Source organism: Arvicanthis niloticus, chromosome 10 (assembly GCF_011762505.2).
Source record: "Arvicanthis niloticus isolate mArvNil1 chromosome 10, mArvNil1.pat.X, whole genome shotgun sequence".
Classification (NCBI taxonomy): domain Eukaryota; kingdom Metazoa; phylum Chordata; class Mammalia; order Rodentia; family Muridae; genus Arvicanthis; species Arvicanthis niloticus.
The window spans coordinates 19,803,774-19,819,440 of record NC_047667.1 but is presented as its reverse complement, the minus strand read 5'-3'; the positions used below and the strand labels follow the sequence as shown (position 1 = coordinate 19,819,440).

At 39.1% G+C, this 15,667-nt stretch overlaps 1 protein-coding gene across 2 annotated transcripts in view; it reads left to right on the top strand.

The window, feature by feature from the left end:
• The window catches only part of LOC117716346 (zona pellucida sperm-binding protein 3 receptor), a 51,791-nt gene that overhangs the window by 1,233 nt on the left and 34,891 nt on the right, over positions 1 to 15,667 (top strand). For both annotated transcript variants that reach the window (XM_076941745.1, XM_076941744.1), the window contains exons 2-4: positions 8,814 to 8,995; positions 9,868 to 10,047; positions 12,838 to 12,937. In XM_076941745.1, the coding sequence (XP_076797860.1) occupies positions 8,839 to 8,995; positions 9,868 to 10,047; positions 12,838 to 12,937 (437 nt within the window). In that variant the 5' untranslated portion in view covers positions 8,814 to 8,838. The remainder of the gene's footprint in view (positions 1 to 8,813; positions 8,996 to 9,867; positions 10,048 to 12,837; positions 12,938 to 15,667) is intronic.

Genomic DNA, 15,667 nt, shown 5'->3' with positions numbered 1-15,667 from the left:
TGGCAAACTAGTTCTCTGGTCCAGGAGTCTCTGGGCTAGCTATATACACCTTAGGAAAACATTGTTCACACACAAAAATGTACACAAATTTTCATGGCAGCACTGTTTGTTAATATATGATCTCTAATGTGACAGCTTGACATATAATTTTCAGAGCTTGTTATTTTCAGATGTGTGTGTTACAGAAAGCATACTATGAGTTTTGAAGTTGGGTCTTCTCCCAGGCTAGCAATATCCAGTGCAACAGCCTTTATGGGGCTGAGCAGTGTTGGGAACTCGCAGCTCCCAGTCAAACGTGGCAGTGGGAGCGGAAATGACCGATGGTTTGTGATGAACTGTGCTACCAGTGGGGTTTGGGATGTTGAATTTTATGGTTTCCATCCTGTAGTGTCTACAAAATGCCCCTCTTTGTGTTTGTGAGATTTTTAGCATTTTAGTACAAGGGAGGCTTTGTAAGATGGTTTTGTCTGAATGTAATCTGAGTTCTTAGTATGTTCAGTAGGCTAAGTAAGGAGAGAGCTAGCAGTGCAGAAGGATTTATTGCTCTCTCCTTTTTAAGTAGATACAATTTAGCTTCTTTTCTCAAGCTCTAGCTGCAAGCACTTCTCCACCTGGCAGACTGTCTTCTCGAACTATGGTCTAAAATAAACCCTTTCCCATTTAAGTTGCTGCTGTTAGGGTATGTCATCACAGCTACAGGGAAAGTAAACCGAGACTGCAGGTTCTCTCTCTCTCTCTCTCTCTCTCTCTCTATATATATATATATATATATATATATATATATATATATGTATATATATGTATATATACACATATATAATGTTTTTATTTATGATACAGTTTTAGTTAGATGATGAGACATTGAGACATCAGAAAGGATCTTTAGTTTAATATATCAACAATCTACTTAACATATATTATATAATATATATATATCTCCAGCATATATATATATATATATATATATATATATAGTATAAAAAGCTGCTAGATTTGCAGAAGAGTAAAATGAAGTTCTTACTAGTGAGAAGGTAGCTTTGGAGGATGTGATGAAAATGTCCTGGAATTAAATGAAATACAAAACCTCACAGAACTGGTTTAAGTAGACAAGTTATCCTCAATCTTTACATATTTGAGGGAATGACTGAATAAGACTTGTTATCAATTGAAGCCAGTGATCTGTGTGCAATTTACAGATGGCAGAGAAGGTTGTGGGGGCACATGAATTCCTCCTAGGGAGAGATTGGAAAACCAGGGAAAACATTGCAAGACAGTTCCTTTGTTTGTTTGTTTGTTTGTTTCTTTCTTTCTTTCTTTCTTTCTTTCTTTCTTTTTTTCTTTGGATTTTTTATTGAATATTTTATTTAATTACATTTCAGATGTCATCCCTTTTCCCTATTTCCCCTCCCTAGAAACCCCTATCCCATCCCTCCTCCTCTTTTTTTGCTTTTATACCATTTTAATTACATGCAAGTATTAAGGTTAGTTCTAGGTTGAGGAACTAACAATACAATAGATACAAATAGTCAAAGAACAAGAAAGACAATTAACAAAGTTCCGTGAATTTTTTTGCACTGGAGTACACATACATAATTAAAGTGCTCTAGTGACACGATCACCCATTATTATATTTTAAATCATCTTAATGATGCTTTCATTTCTAAGAGCTTTGGTTTTGGCACAACTAATTCTAACCTCTGGTCTGTTACTATCTTCCAAAATATTTTCTAACATAAAAACATATTTCTGTGTTTTAAGCATTATGCCAAAGTCCTTTAAAAAGGATATTAGTGTTAAATTATCCTGAAAATTCTAACAAACATATACAAATAAAATTCTAACTTTATAAAAGAAAAAACCCACAACAACAATAGCAGCAGCAGCAGCAACAACAACAACAAAACCCAACTTATCTCTGAGGGCACAGTGTCCTCTGTGATCCCAAGACTTCAGCTGTGGCCTCAGTGTGGGGTTTCAGTAAACAAGGGACGAAGATGTGTCTGGCATCCATCTACTGTCAGGACTTAAAGCAGCTGCTTCAGAGAAGGCAAGAGTCTTCACACTGCCCCCCTTTATCCATTGCCTCTTTATGGAGCCCCCTCCCTGCTTCTTACAGATGTGCCTACCTTTAAAACAGGTGAAAGCTCTCCTCATGTAACCCAGGCAACCCCACACTGTCATTCTCCAAGTTGAGCTCCCTAGGAGGATAATTATGAAATAGTCTTCTTTCAAAATACACACTCCGTGGTTGGTTTTGTTTTGTGTGCTCAGGGGGTGGAGCATGCGTTGTGGTGTGCATATGGAAGCTATAGGGAAGCTTGTGGGAGTCGGGTCTCTCCTTCTACCACATGGGTTCAGACAATCAACTTCAGTCTCAGGCCTGGAAGCAAGTACATTTACCTTCTGAGTATTTTACCAGCTCTTCTGATGTTGGTTTTTTGTTTGTTTGTTTGTTTTGTTTTGTTTTTTTTGAGACAGGGTTTCTCTGTATAGCCCAGGCTGTCCTGAAACTTACTCAGTAGACCAGGCTGGCCTTGAACTCAGAAATCTGCCTGCCTCTGCCTCCCAAGTGCTGGGATTAAAGGTGTTCACTACCACTGCTTGGCTTCTGATGTTGTTTTAATTAAAACTAACATTTTCCATACAATATATTCTGATCACAATTTCACCTCATCATCGTCTCCCAGATTTATTCACCTACCCACCCATCTGGCTCTGAACCTTCTTTCTCTTTCTCTCTAGAAAACAAACAGTACCCATCCCCCACAAAAAAAAAATCAAAGTTGAAAAAAGAAAGAAAAAGCATAAAACACATGCACACCCAGACACACACACAGACACACACACACACGCACGTGCACATGCACGCACGCACGCACGCACGCGCACACACACACACAAACACACACGCCCCAAACCCCACAAAATCAGAAAGCATAACAAGCAAGCAAAATACCAGTAAGATGAAAATAAAACAAACAAAAAGCCCAATCAAAACCATATATGCCAAAAAAAAAAAATTGTACATCTATTTGTTGCTGGGCATGAAACCTGCCCTTAAATGTGGCTAATATACCCAGTGAGACTCCCCTGGAGAAAACTAATTTTTCCTTTGCAAGTGATTGTCAGTTGGAGATGGCTTCTTGGTTAGAAGACATCGTGTCTACTTCCCCTTCTCAACTCTGGGATTCTGTTTGGCTTGAACTGGTTGGTGCAGGCCCTGAGCACACTGCCACAGTTTCTGTGAGGTAGTTCGTATGTGCATTTGTCCTGCTGTGTCTAGAAGACAGTTTCCGTGGTAACATCCATTCTTTGTGGCTATTACAGATGTCTGTCTCCTATTCTGTATAGTTTCAGTAAGGCCCCCACGAATGGAGGACCTCACCCAAGCCTCAGGAATTCTCGGCCACCCAAGTAACCCACAAGACACCGAACTTGATGCAATCAGCAAGAGGCATATTTTAATCAGTATACTGAGGTCAAGACCCATGACCCATGCAGGGGCAGTGGGGTCTGACCCTGGGGCTTTGGAGACAGAGAGAATTTAAAGCCCAAAACCACAACTCAGGGGGGAAACCACAACCCATGGGGGAGTAAAGGAGGGCTATTGGAGAGCACCTGTGGAAAGTCCCAGACCATTATTCAGTTTGTGACAGAGTACAAGGAACAGGCTATTCTCTAAGAGTCTATACATAATCAGCCATCTATCCTGTGGTCAGCCAAGTTCTTGAAACACAGAGCTCATGACCAAGTTGACCTGCACTCTTGGTTCTGTTTGCCTGTTAGAAGTTTTTGAAAATTTTTAACCCTTTCAGTTTCCTGAGGGGAGGGGTTAGATGAAGACTTCTTGTTTAAGACTGTCTCAGCATTTCCTTCTGTGTTGCACCGTTGAGGCTCTCTGTATCAGTTCCCCTGTGTTGCAAGAGGAAGCTCAGTGCCCAAGTGGGGCACACACTGATCAAGTGTATGTACATATAGAGCTTAGGAACCACATGGAGAGAAGATGGGTGGTATTTGTGTTAACACGAGGATCTCCTGTTCCATCTAGTTCCAGGAAAGGACATAATTCCATTTTACTTTGGGGCTTAATATGACTCCACTATTCACATATAGTAGTACATTTTCTTATCTTTCCCATAACTCAGTAATTATGAGTTGTGCCACAAGAAACACGTGCAAGCAGCCTGTGATGTGCCAGACAAGGGAGCCCTGTAGGGGGATAGATACCACAGTCAGGTTAGAGCTTTAGGGAGAGACTCTGGTCCATTTGTTGGGGGACCTACAGGAGACTGAGCTGCATGTTTGTTACATATGTGCTAGGGGCCTCATTCCAGGTCCTTTATACTCTTTGGTTGGTGTTGGTGTCTCAGTCTCTGAGAGCTCCCAGATGTCCATGTTAGTTGACTCTATTGGTCTTCCTGTGGGGTTCCCATCTCCTTCAGGGCCTCCAATTCTTCCTCTGACTCTTCCATAAGAGTTTCTGGCCTCTTTCCTCTGTTTGGATGTAGATAACTGTGTCTGTTTCAGTCAGCTGCTGGTAGAGACTCTCAGGGGACAGTTATGCTAGGCTCCTGTCTGCAAGTATAACAGTATCACTAATAACATTAGGGATTGGTGCTTGCCCATGGGAAGGGTTTCAAGTCGAGCTGGTTATTGGTTGACCATTCCTTCAGTCTCTGCTACATCTTTGTCCCTGTATTTCATTTAGACGGGACAAATTTTGGGTCAAAAGTTTTGTAGGTGGGTTGATGTACTGGCTTGTTTTGTGTGTCAACTTGACATAAGCTGGAGATATCAAGAGAAAGGAACCTTCCTTGAGGAAATGCCTCTATGAGATTCAGCTATAAGGCATTTTCTTAATTAGTGATCAAGGGTGGGAGGTCTTATTGTGGGTGGTGCCATTCCTTGATGGTAGTCCTTAGTTCTATACATAAGCAAGCTGAGGAAGCCAGAGGAAGCAAACCAGTAAGCAACATGCCTCCATGGTCTCCGCATCAGCTCCTGCCTCCAAATAAACCCATTTCTCCCCAACTTGCTTCTTGGTCATGATGTTTTGTACAAGAATACAAACCCTAAGACCTGGTGTCCTTATCCCTCCACTGGGGGTCCTGCCTGGATACAGGAGGTGGCCTCTTCAGGTTTCATGTCCCCACTGTTATGCATCTTGGCTAAGGTCACCTCCATTGACTCCTGGGTGCCTCCCCCATCTCAGGACTCTGGGACTTCTTAAAGATTTCTCCACACTGCCAGGCAGCTGCAGACTTTCTTTCATTCTCCTGGCCTTCTCCTGTCTGTCTCCACACCTATCCCCCAATTTCACTCCCCCTTCCTTCTACCACCCAGCTCCCTCCCTCTATCTGCCTCCTATGACTAGTTTGTTCCTCTTTTTAAGTGTAATTCAAACATCCTTGCTTGGGCCTTCCTTCTTGTTTAACTTCTTTGGGTCTGTGGGGTGTATCATGGGTATTCTATGCTTTATGGCTAATGCCCGCCCACTTATCAGTGAGTACATACCATGTGTGTCCTTTTGGGTCTGGATTACTTCATTCAGGATGATATTTTCTAGTTCCATCCATTTGCTTGCAAAATTCATGATGTCTTTTTTTCAATAGCTGAGTAGTATTCCATTGTGTAAATAAACCACACTTTTTGTAACCATTCTTCTGTTAAATCCATTTGGTTTATAACATCTGTTAGTTCCATTGTTTCTCTGTTTAATTTTTATTTCAATGAGTTGTCCATTGGAGAGAGTAGGATATTGAAGTCCCCACTATTATTGTGTGGGGTTTAATATATGATTCAGCTTTAATAAAGTATCTTTTATGAATACAGGTGCCCTTGTGTTTGAGGCATAGATGTTCCAAACTGAGATGGTAGGTTTTTCCTTTGAGTATGAAGTGTCCCTTCCTCATCTCTTGATAATTTTTGGTTGAGAGTCTATTTATTAGATATTAGAATGTCTACTTCAGCTTGTTTCTTGATTCTGTTTGCTTGTAAAACCTTTCTCCAGCCCTTTACTCTTAGGTAGTATCTATTTTTGTTGCTGAGTTGTATTTCTTGTGTGCAGTAGAATGATGGATTCTGTTTATGTATCCAGTCTGTTAGCCTGTGTCTTTTTCTTGGTGTATTGAGTCCATTGATGTTGAGAGATATTAATGACCAATGATTGTTAGTGTTAATTTGATGTTTGATCTCCCTCCCTCCCTCCCTCCCTCCCTCCCTCCCTCCCTTCCTCCCTCCTTTCCTCCCTCCCTCCTTCCTTCTCCTTATGTGTTTGTATGTTTCTCTTCTTTTGGTTTTTCTGTGATATGATTAATTTCTTGTATTTTCTTAAGTGTAATTACACTCTTTATATTGAAGTTTTCCTTCTAGTATCCTCTGTAGGGTTGGATTAATAGAAAGATACTGTTTAAATTTGGTTTTGTCATGAATTATCTTGGTCTCTCCATCTATGATGATTCAAAGTTTTGCTGGGTATTATAGTCTGGGATGACATCTATGTTCCTTTAGGGTCTGCAAGACATCTATCCAGGCCCTTCTGACTTTTAGAGTCTCTGTTGAGAAGTCAGGTATAATTTGATGTCTGCCTTTATATGTTACTTGGCCTTTTTCCCTTGTAGCTTTTAATAGTCTGTCTTTGTTCTGTACATTTAGTGTTTTGATTATTATGAAGCTGGAGGATTTCCTTTTCTAGTTCAATCTATTTGGTGTTCTGTAGGCTTCTTGTATATGTATAGGCATCTCTTTCTTTATGTTAGGCATCTTTATCTTTATGTTTTTTTCTATGATTTTGTTGAAGGTGTTTTCTGGCCCTTTAAACTAGAAATCTTCACCCTCTTCTGTTCCTATTATTCTGTTTGGTCTTTTCATGGTGTCCCAAATTTCCTGGGTGTTTTGAGTTAGGAAGTTTTTATACTTGGCATTTTCCTTGACCAATGTTATCAATTTCTTTCATCATATCTTTTATGCCTGAGATTGGTGATGCTTAGGTATGTAGTTCCTTTTCTCTTTCCTAGGTTTTCCATCTCCAGGGTTGCCTCCATTTGTGATCTCTTTATTGCTTCTGTTTCCATTTTTAGGTCTTAGACTGTTTTGTTTATTTCCTTTCCCTATTTAATTGTATTTTTCTGTATTTCTTTAAGAGATTTATTTGTTTACTCTTTAAGGGCTTCTACTTGTTTGTTTTTTCCTATATTTCTTTTTTCTTTCTTTTTTAAAAAAGATTTATTTATTTATTTATTTATTTATTTATTTATTTATTTCATGTATGTGAGTGCACTGCAGCTGTCTTCAGATACACCACAAAAGAGCATCAGATCCCATTACAGATAGTTGTGAGCCACCATGTAGTTGCTGGAAATTGAACTCAGGACCTCTGAAAGAGCAGTCAGTGAGTGCTCTTAACCACTGAGCCGTCTCTCCAGCCCTTTTCCTGTATTTCTTTAGGGGAATTAATTAGTATCCTCTTTAAAGGCCTCTGTCATCTTCATGAGATGGGGTTTAAGGTCACAGTCTTGCTCTTCAGGTGTGTGAGGATATCCAGAGCTTGCTGGAGTAGAAGAGCTGGGTTCTGATATTGCCTTCTGTTCATTAGGTTGTTGTGCTTGCCTTTTGCCATCTCGTTGTCTCTGGTGTTGGCTGACATTGAGTGACTCTGGGTGTCCTGCATTGGAGCAGGGCTCCTAGGAGGAAGGAGAAGCTATGGGGTAGGGCGTGGGGAGCCAGTCTGTGACTGCAGGTGTACTTCAAACTGGATGGAAGTTGGAGCTCTGACAGGGAGAGGCAGAGCTCATGACTACTGGGCTTACTAGGATACCAGTAGGTTAGGGGATTAGGGCAGAAGAGAATCTCACCTGTATGTCTCTCAGGTTAGAGCAGATCTACTGGTAGGCAGACAGAATTGTGGAGTGGTACCACTTTCATATTTCTTCTTGGTTCATTGTATAAGTATTTATTCATGAGAATTGTATGGAATCACCACTAACATTATGTGAGGCTGAGCTGTGCCTATATATATAGGTAGTTTTGTTTTATTAACCTGGGTGTGTTAATGCTCACTGCATGTATGTTTGAAATAAACCTCCATGTCACCTCTCTCTCTCTCTCTCTCTCTCTCTCTCTCTCTCTCTCTCTCTCTCTCTCTCTCTCTCTCTTTCTCTCTCTCTCTCTTATCTCTTCTCTCTCTTTCTCTCAGTCTCTCTCTGCCTCGCCTCTGTCTCTCTCTCTTTCTTTGATACTACTATCTTATGAAATCACATGCTATCTTAGAAAATCACAATAATCATCTCACTTAAAACCAACACAAAGGTGGCTTTCTCCATTCCCTTGGGATAAACTTCTAATCCTGTTACTAAACATCCAATCAAATCTACTTCTAGTCTGTCTCTAACCAATCATCTTCCTATTAAAATTTATACCTTCTAAACCAATCAAAGTCATGACTAGAGAGGACTCTTATTTCTCACTGTTAATGTTACATCTACCCTTGATTTTCATTTTAAATATATATTATTCTGTACCTACCACTTCAGAATTGACAGCAACACTTACCACATAGGAAGCCACTTCTAGAAAGCCCACTCCTATCTCTCCACATGAAATTAACTGGTCTTCTGAGTAAGTTCCTGGGGTATGTTATGCCAAAAGAAGTTATCATGTGTTGTAACCATTTGTATTTAATATATTTCTTATATACCTAATTATAATCCCTTTGAAAACAGTTCCTATGCTTTTTATTTGTTTGTCTTGTTTTTTTGTTTGTTTGTTTTGCTTGGTGACAAGCACAAGACCAATAACCATTGTTTTCCTGGTAGAAACATATTGGAAAGGCATCAGATCATGTACTCTCCAAGAGCTTCAGATGCACTCAGCAAGAGCTCCGACCTCCACAGAAAAGGGAGAATGATAGCCTGGTCCTTTCTTGAGGTGTGGAAAACCTCTCATTCAACTCTGTTCCAAATGACCTTGGCCACTGTTCTAATGGCTCTTGTTCTTGGTAAGTAATTGGGGGAAGACAAGCCATATGTCACCATACCATGAGTCCATCACATGTGTACTTTAAGCAATGTCCAGTCTATATCCATTTTTACATTGTGGGATACATTAAATAGCTTGAGATTTAGGAAAATTTGCTATACTTCTGACTAAAGATGATTTTGTAGAGGTTTTTGATATTCTTTTAGAATTTCCTCTAAAGGAACTTGCAAATAATCTAAATTTAAGGCAACTCTGACCAGGAATAAATATGTGTTATCTGTCTGACCATGAAAAACCCCCCATTGTTTAAGTGATTATGTAGAATAGATACAAATAGTTCCACTGGGTCATGTGGAAGGTATTTAGTTCTTTATTTAATTATTACTAAGGAATTAGGATTAAGTTTTTTCCCTCAAAGGATTCAATGTAGTACCAATATTGTGATGATGTTGAAAGCTCTTTTAAAACAAAGTATACAAACTTCAAAAATGAACATAAATGAAATGCTTTCTTTCTATCCTGTCTTCTGAGACAGATAATCTTGTATAATGAAATATGTTTTTACAAAGGCAAGAAAAATATTATTTGGCATGACATATGACTATATTTCAAGTAGGAAGATGTGATGAATGATAAACTAATGAGAATGGCATATATTACTGATTAGGGAAGGGAAGGTGAAATTTCTACGGCCATTGTTGCTATCATTATCATCATTATTGCCAGAATACATACATTAATGATCATCTATTGTGTTCATTGAGATTTGAGGTAGTGAGAGTCAGGATGGAAAAGATGCATGCTCCTTGCTCTGTAAACCTTATTACTCAAATGTTGAGATTCTGTCTCTCAAGATATAGCTTGTGGTGTTCCTTGTAATTTGGTATCCAGGTGATTGTGGACCTCCACCCAGCTTACCATTTGCTTCTCCAATCAACCAGTTGTATGAGACAACCTTCCCAACTGGAACTGTCCTGAAATATACCTGCCATCATGGCTTCAAGAGAGTCAATTCAAGCCATATTAGTTGCGATGAGAATGGCTCATGGGTCTATAGTATATTTTGTGTCAGTGAGTATCAACACGCATTCTCCTCTGTAGTTTTTTTCTCAGAAAATTCTCATAGAAATGTAATAAATTACTCGAGTCTAAAGAAAACATTTGAATAATTTTGTATTAAAAATTAATATTACCTGAGGCTGGAGAGATGGCTCAGCAGTTGAAAGAACCGGAATTGAATCCTAGAACCAGTATATGTGTTCAGTCAGTGCCTGTAACTCTAGCTCCTAGGACTTTGATGTCTTCACTTATCTTCCACATGCATTGTTGTACGTACTACCGTGTGTGTGTGTGTGTGTGTGTGTGTGTGTGTGTATTTACAGAAATTAATAAAACAAATCTTTTAAACATTTAACATTAACTATAATATTTGGAAAAAGACAATCAGCAATGTGCCATATCTTATTCTTAAACAGTGAGGATTTACATTTTATTTTCTATTTTCTTCTGTCTGTGACCAAGAATAAACATTTTTAAAAGTATATATTCATGTACAAAGTTTACTAGTGTTTACGTCTCATATCATATTAGTGATTTAATCAACTAAATGAAACTAGGTATAGGCTTTTTTTTCCCTTTTTAAAGTATTTCACAAAAATTAGTTAAGCATTTATTTTTGGTTTTTCAAAAAATAACAATTCAATGAATCAGGAAAAAACCCAAGAATTTAAATATACCAACAAAGCTATCTGAAAGCAGGAGTTGAAATTAAGTAGCCTTTAAAATTTATTTTTGTTCTTTAAATTTTATACAGAGATATACAATATCTTAGTCACATCTACCCAGTCCCTCCCTCCAATGCCCTCTCTTCACTTCATGTCTTCTTTTCATTTTCTATAACTCATGGAGTCCAGTTACTGCTATCTCTGTGTGCCTGTGTTTGGGGCCATGTCCTGTGGCATGAGAACTTATCAGTGGATACCACCCAAAGAAAAATTATTTTCTCTTTTCAGTAGCCATCAACTGCCTCAGCTAAGATGAAGAGTAGAGAGCTCCTCTCCAGCTCTATATTGGAATTTTTAATTGTCTTAATCTCATGAAGGCAACCATAGATGTTCTGAGTCCACATGTGTGACAGCTGTCATGTCCAGAGGACAGAATTTCCTAGCTCTTGTCCCTGTCCTCAAGTTCTGATATTCTTTCTGCCCCTTCTTTCCTGATGTTCCCTAAGCCTTGAGGGGTCTGGGTCTGTGTTGATGTAAATGATCCATCCAACACTCAGCACCCGCACTCACTATTCTCAGCCCTTTGAACAGTTATGAATCTCTGAATTGACCACTATCCTTTATGTTAAGGAGCTCCTATGACAAAGTTCAGGAATAGCTCAGGTTTATGGGTGTAAACAGCAGTATTTAGAAAGCAGTTTGACAACATGACCAAAAAAGCAATAGTAGGTTCTACCCTAGAGCCTATGACCTCCCTAGTCAGACTTTTGACCAGGTTTAGAGTACCAGGAATGAATTCTCTTCTGAGAAACAGGCCTCAGATCTACTTTATCCAGATCACTCCATAGAAGTCATGCTATTATTGTACCAGTGGCCAAACCTTGCCTCACAGCTCAGTATGACAGCATGCAGAGTTCAGCACTGGGTAAGACCATCCCATCGGTCTCTTTTCTCTCCCAGGAGCCTATATAGCACATCTGGTACCATGAAAGCCAGTCAGCATCCAGTTTCCTTGTTTGTTTGAGATTGATTTGTTTTATATCCTGTAGCTAATGTGTATAGTGTCTTTAGCAATAAGCTCTTACAATCTATGGTTATAGGTAACCAAGAGCAATGGTATAGTCTATTTTGTTTTGGGTGGCTCTGACCAACAACTCCCTGATCTTGGAATTGAAATGTTCACTTAATAACCCACGTGTTCTGGGAGCAGCATTGTCCATCCATTTGGGGTAATTCTGTTCATATGACTTTAAAAATTACATTCTCTTACAAACTAGTGGGATGCTGTAAGAGTTCTCCATACATCCTTAGCTACATGGTTAGTCCATTCCTTATCCCTCCTTTCCCTGCCCACTTGTCACCATGCCCACTTAAACCTTTAGCTCCCAGCATACCTGTTCTTGCTTATCACACATGGTGTTCTATTCCCTTTAATTATATTTTCACTTGAGTTAAAGATCATAGGTTCGCCTTCTTCATGCACACATCCCTTTGGTTAAACTCCTCCCCTTTCCTGCTCCCATCACTCACTCAGAACTTGAACCTTTCTGTTCCTATTATCTCCCCCTTTATTTCATCACCTATGTTCTACTACCACTCTTCCTAAATGTATTCCCCAGTGGCCTGTCTCTAATTTCCTGGCTTACACATGTACTTCAGACTAAATAGACATGGCAGAAGATTTGAAGCTAGCACCCACATCTGAGAGAAGGCATGCATTGCTTGTCTTTGGGAGGCCCGAGTGACTTCGCTCAGAATGATTTTTCCCAGTTCCATCCATTGAACCAAGAATGCCATGACTTCATTTCCCCTTACAGCTGAGTAATATTTCTTGGTGTGTATGTACCACACTTCCATTATCTTCTCACCAGATGATGGACATCTAGGTTGATTCTGTTTCCTTGCTTCTGTGAATAGAGTGGCCGTGGATGTGGTTGTGCAAGTGTGTCTGTAGTTAGATAGGAAATGCTTTGGATGGATGCCTTGGAGTGGCATGGCTGACTCATTTGCTCATCTTCTTTCTAGTTCTTTGAGAAAATCCAACCCTGATTTCCAAAATTAAGTATCTCCCTCCCTTAATTTTATATCTCATGAGTATTTCAAAGCACTAATAATCATCGGTTTAATTTTCCTCCAGGGAGACGGTGCAAAGACCCAGGCGAGTTGGTCAATGGGAAAGTAGACATTCCGTCTGACCTTTTGGTAGGCTCAAGCATAGAGTTCAGCTGCTCAAAGGGGTAAGTGAGGAGAACAAGGCAAGTTGGAAGAAATGATTTCCTCTTAATCAATTTTATAGGGAGTTGACACATTCATGCTTTAAAGAATAAAGCTGTGCATCACTTCAAACAACTTAAAAAGTTCTTGCTTCTACTCAGTCCCGTTTCTCCATTCTTCTTTGCGTTTTGACAAGAAATGACTTTGGCTAGTTTACGAGTGTCTTTTCAGTATTTATTATGTAAACTCAACTGAGAAAAATACTTGTACTAATATCTTACCACTTTTATACATAGTTATCTGACTTTACATATTACTTTGAACTTTGACTCTTTTTTTCCCTCTCAACTGCATTGCTTTGTGTTCAATGGGGTTTTTGTTACCCAAATCTATATTTTCATGTGCAATGTATTTGGGGATGAGGCTTTTTGGATGTAGGTTCCACCACTCAACCCCCCAGAAGAAAAATATGTTTCCTCTGCATCATTCTGCAACCTGGTAAACAACCACTGAGATATCCCAGGATGGAAGCTTCTAGCCTCCAAAGCTGGGCAAATGAGGTTTTCTTAAACCTCATTTGTTCTTTGTTAAAGAACATATCTTGAAGATGAACACATACCCCAGATCCTTGATTCTTCTGTTCCACTCTCTGCTCACTCCAATTATGTACTGTGTGTTTGTGTGGGTGAGTGGGTGGGGATTGCATTAGTTTCCCACTGTCGTGACAAAATACCTGTGATTAACAATTTACAAGGAGGAAAGATTTATTTTGACCCATGACTTTTGAGACTTCAGTTTAGAGTATCAAGGTTCCATAATCATGGTGTGCTAACAGTGTAGGACAAAACTGTGCACACTGTGGTATCTTGGAAGCAAAAAGAGTAAAAAGGAGCGGGATTTTAAAGGGCATGGCGTCATGAACTTACATACTTCCACTAGGCTCAGATTCTAAATTTCCCATCTCCTCCAGTACCTCTACCAGCTTGGGACCACACCTTCAATACCTGAGGCTTTGAGCAATAGCCCATCAGCCTACCTCAGCAGTTTTTCAAAGTATCCTAGAGCTTATCACTATCCAATGATTCCTGAGAACAAACTTCTATATGTTCCTAATCTCGCGTTATAACATACAACCCTCTGATTTATTGTTTTCTAAATGTGAATAACATATAAATACGTACTTCTAAAGGTTATACCTCCAAGAGTGAGATGGTGGTTCTTCACCAGCAGTTCTCAACCTGTAGGTCATGACTCCATGAGCCAGCTTTTCACAGGGGTCACCCAAGACCATTGAAAAACATATTTACATTATGCTTCATAACAGAAAAAATTACAATTATGGAGTAGCAATGAAAACAATTTTATGGTTCTTGGTCACATCATAATTGTTAATGTTCTGTCTTCAACACTTACCCTTCCCTCACCTCTTCCTGACCTTTGCCATCTTCTGACACTCTGTGTCTACAAGTTTATCATTTCAAGAAAGTTCTAAACATGGGATCACAGAGTATGTAACATTTTGAGATTGCTTTTGATATGTAGAAGAATTGTCTGGACATCCCACAAAGTAATGTACATCTGTAATTTTCCCTGTCGTATTGCTGAGGCCGTCCGTATTTTACAGTCTAGGATGTTCGTCACTATTTGACCATTGATGGGCACTTGAGTTGTTTCCTCTCATCTTCAATGAAGAAAGCTTTGTAACTATGTATGCATAGATTTGGGGGAGAGGTGTTGAACTTAGGTTATTCCATCTCTTGACTGTAATTAATAGGCTAACATTTTAATATTTAACTTCTAAAAGAACTTGCCCACTTTCTAAAGTAAATGTGCCGTTTTACATTTCTACCTGAAAAGGAATGAGTCACCTTTGTTATCCACACCAGCATTTAGTGTTGCTGGGGTATTTATTTGTCACAGTGTTACAATGTTACAATATTACATGACACCAGGCTTTAACCCTGACTTTCTATAGGAGGTAATGATCTTGAGCCTGTTTTTCTTTGCTACCTCTTGTGAGAATATGTCAGCAAATCTCTTCCTGATGTGATTATTTGATGCTTTCCTTTTATGCCTAGAATTCTTTGCCTATCCTAGATTCTAATCCATCACAGAGCATATGGAATTCAAAGTTTCCTTTCACACTGCAACATTTTTCATCCTCATCACAACTTTTTTTAAAAAAAAAAAAAAAGAGCAAGATTTTAATTTTGGTGAGATCTAGTTCAGCAATATTTCTTTTATGAAATATGGTTTTGGTGTCAATTATGAATTCTCCCTGTAGACCTACTTTCCAGAAGGTCCTAAGGCACAAGGTGCCAGTCTCTTGAGCCATACTGAGAATCTTACACAGGAAATCAGGAGTATTTCTGGCACCATGTGGACGAAACTTATCATGTACTTCAGGGAGCTGTCACCCCAGCCCAGGGCTGCAGAACACAGCTCTGGCCCAGCACCTTCTGGGTTCAAACGTGTATATGTGGCTCTCTCTAGGTGTTTCTTGTTTGTTCTAAACATCTTACAGGTTTCTATAATATATTTAAGTTTATGATGATAATTTTTGGAGAAGTTGGTATTATGAAGTTCCCCTTCCCAAAAGTCTTGTATTTCATTATGATGTTTTTATACATATTTGTACCTGTATCTTTTTCTAATATGTCTCCAGGACAAACATATTAGAATGAGAAAACATAGTGCTACATGACTATCCCCCAAATAAATAAAATAGAACAAAGATGCTTTTAAGAAGTCAA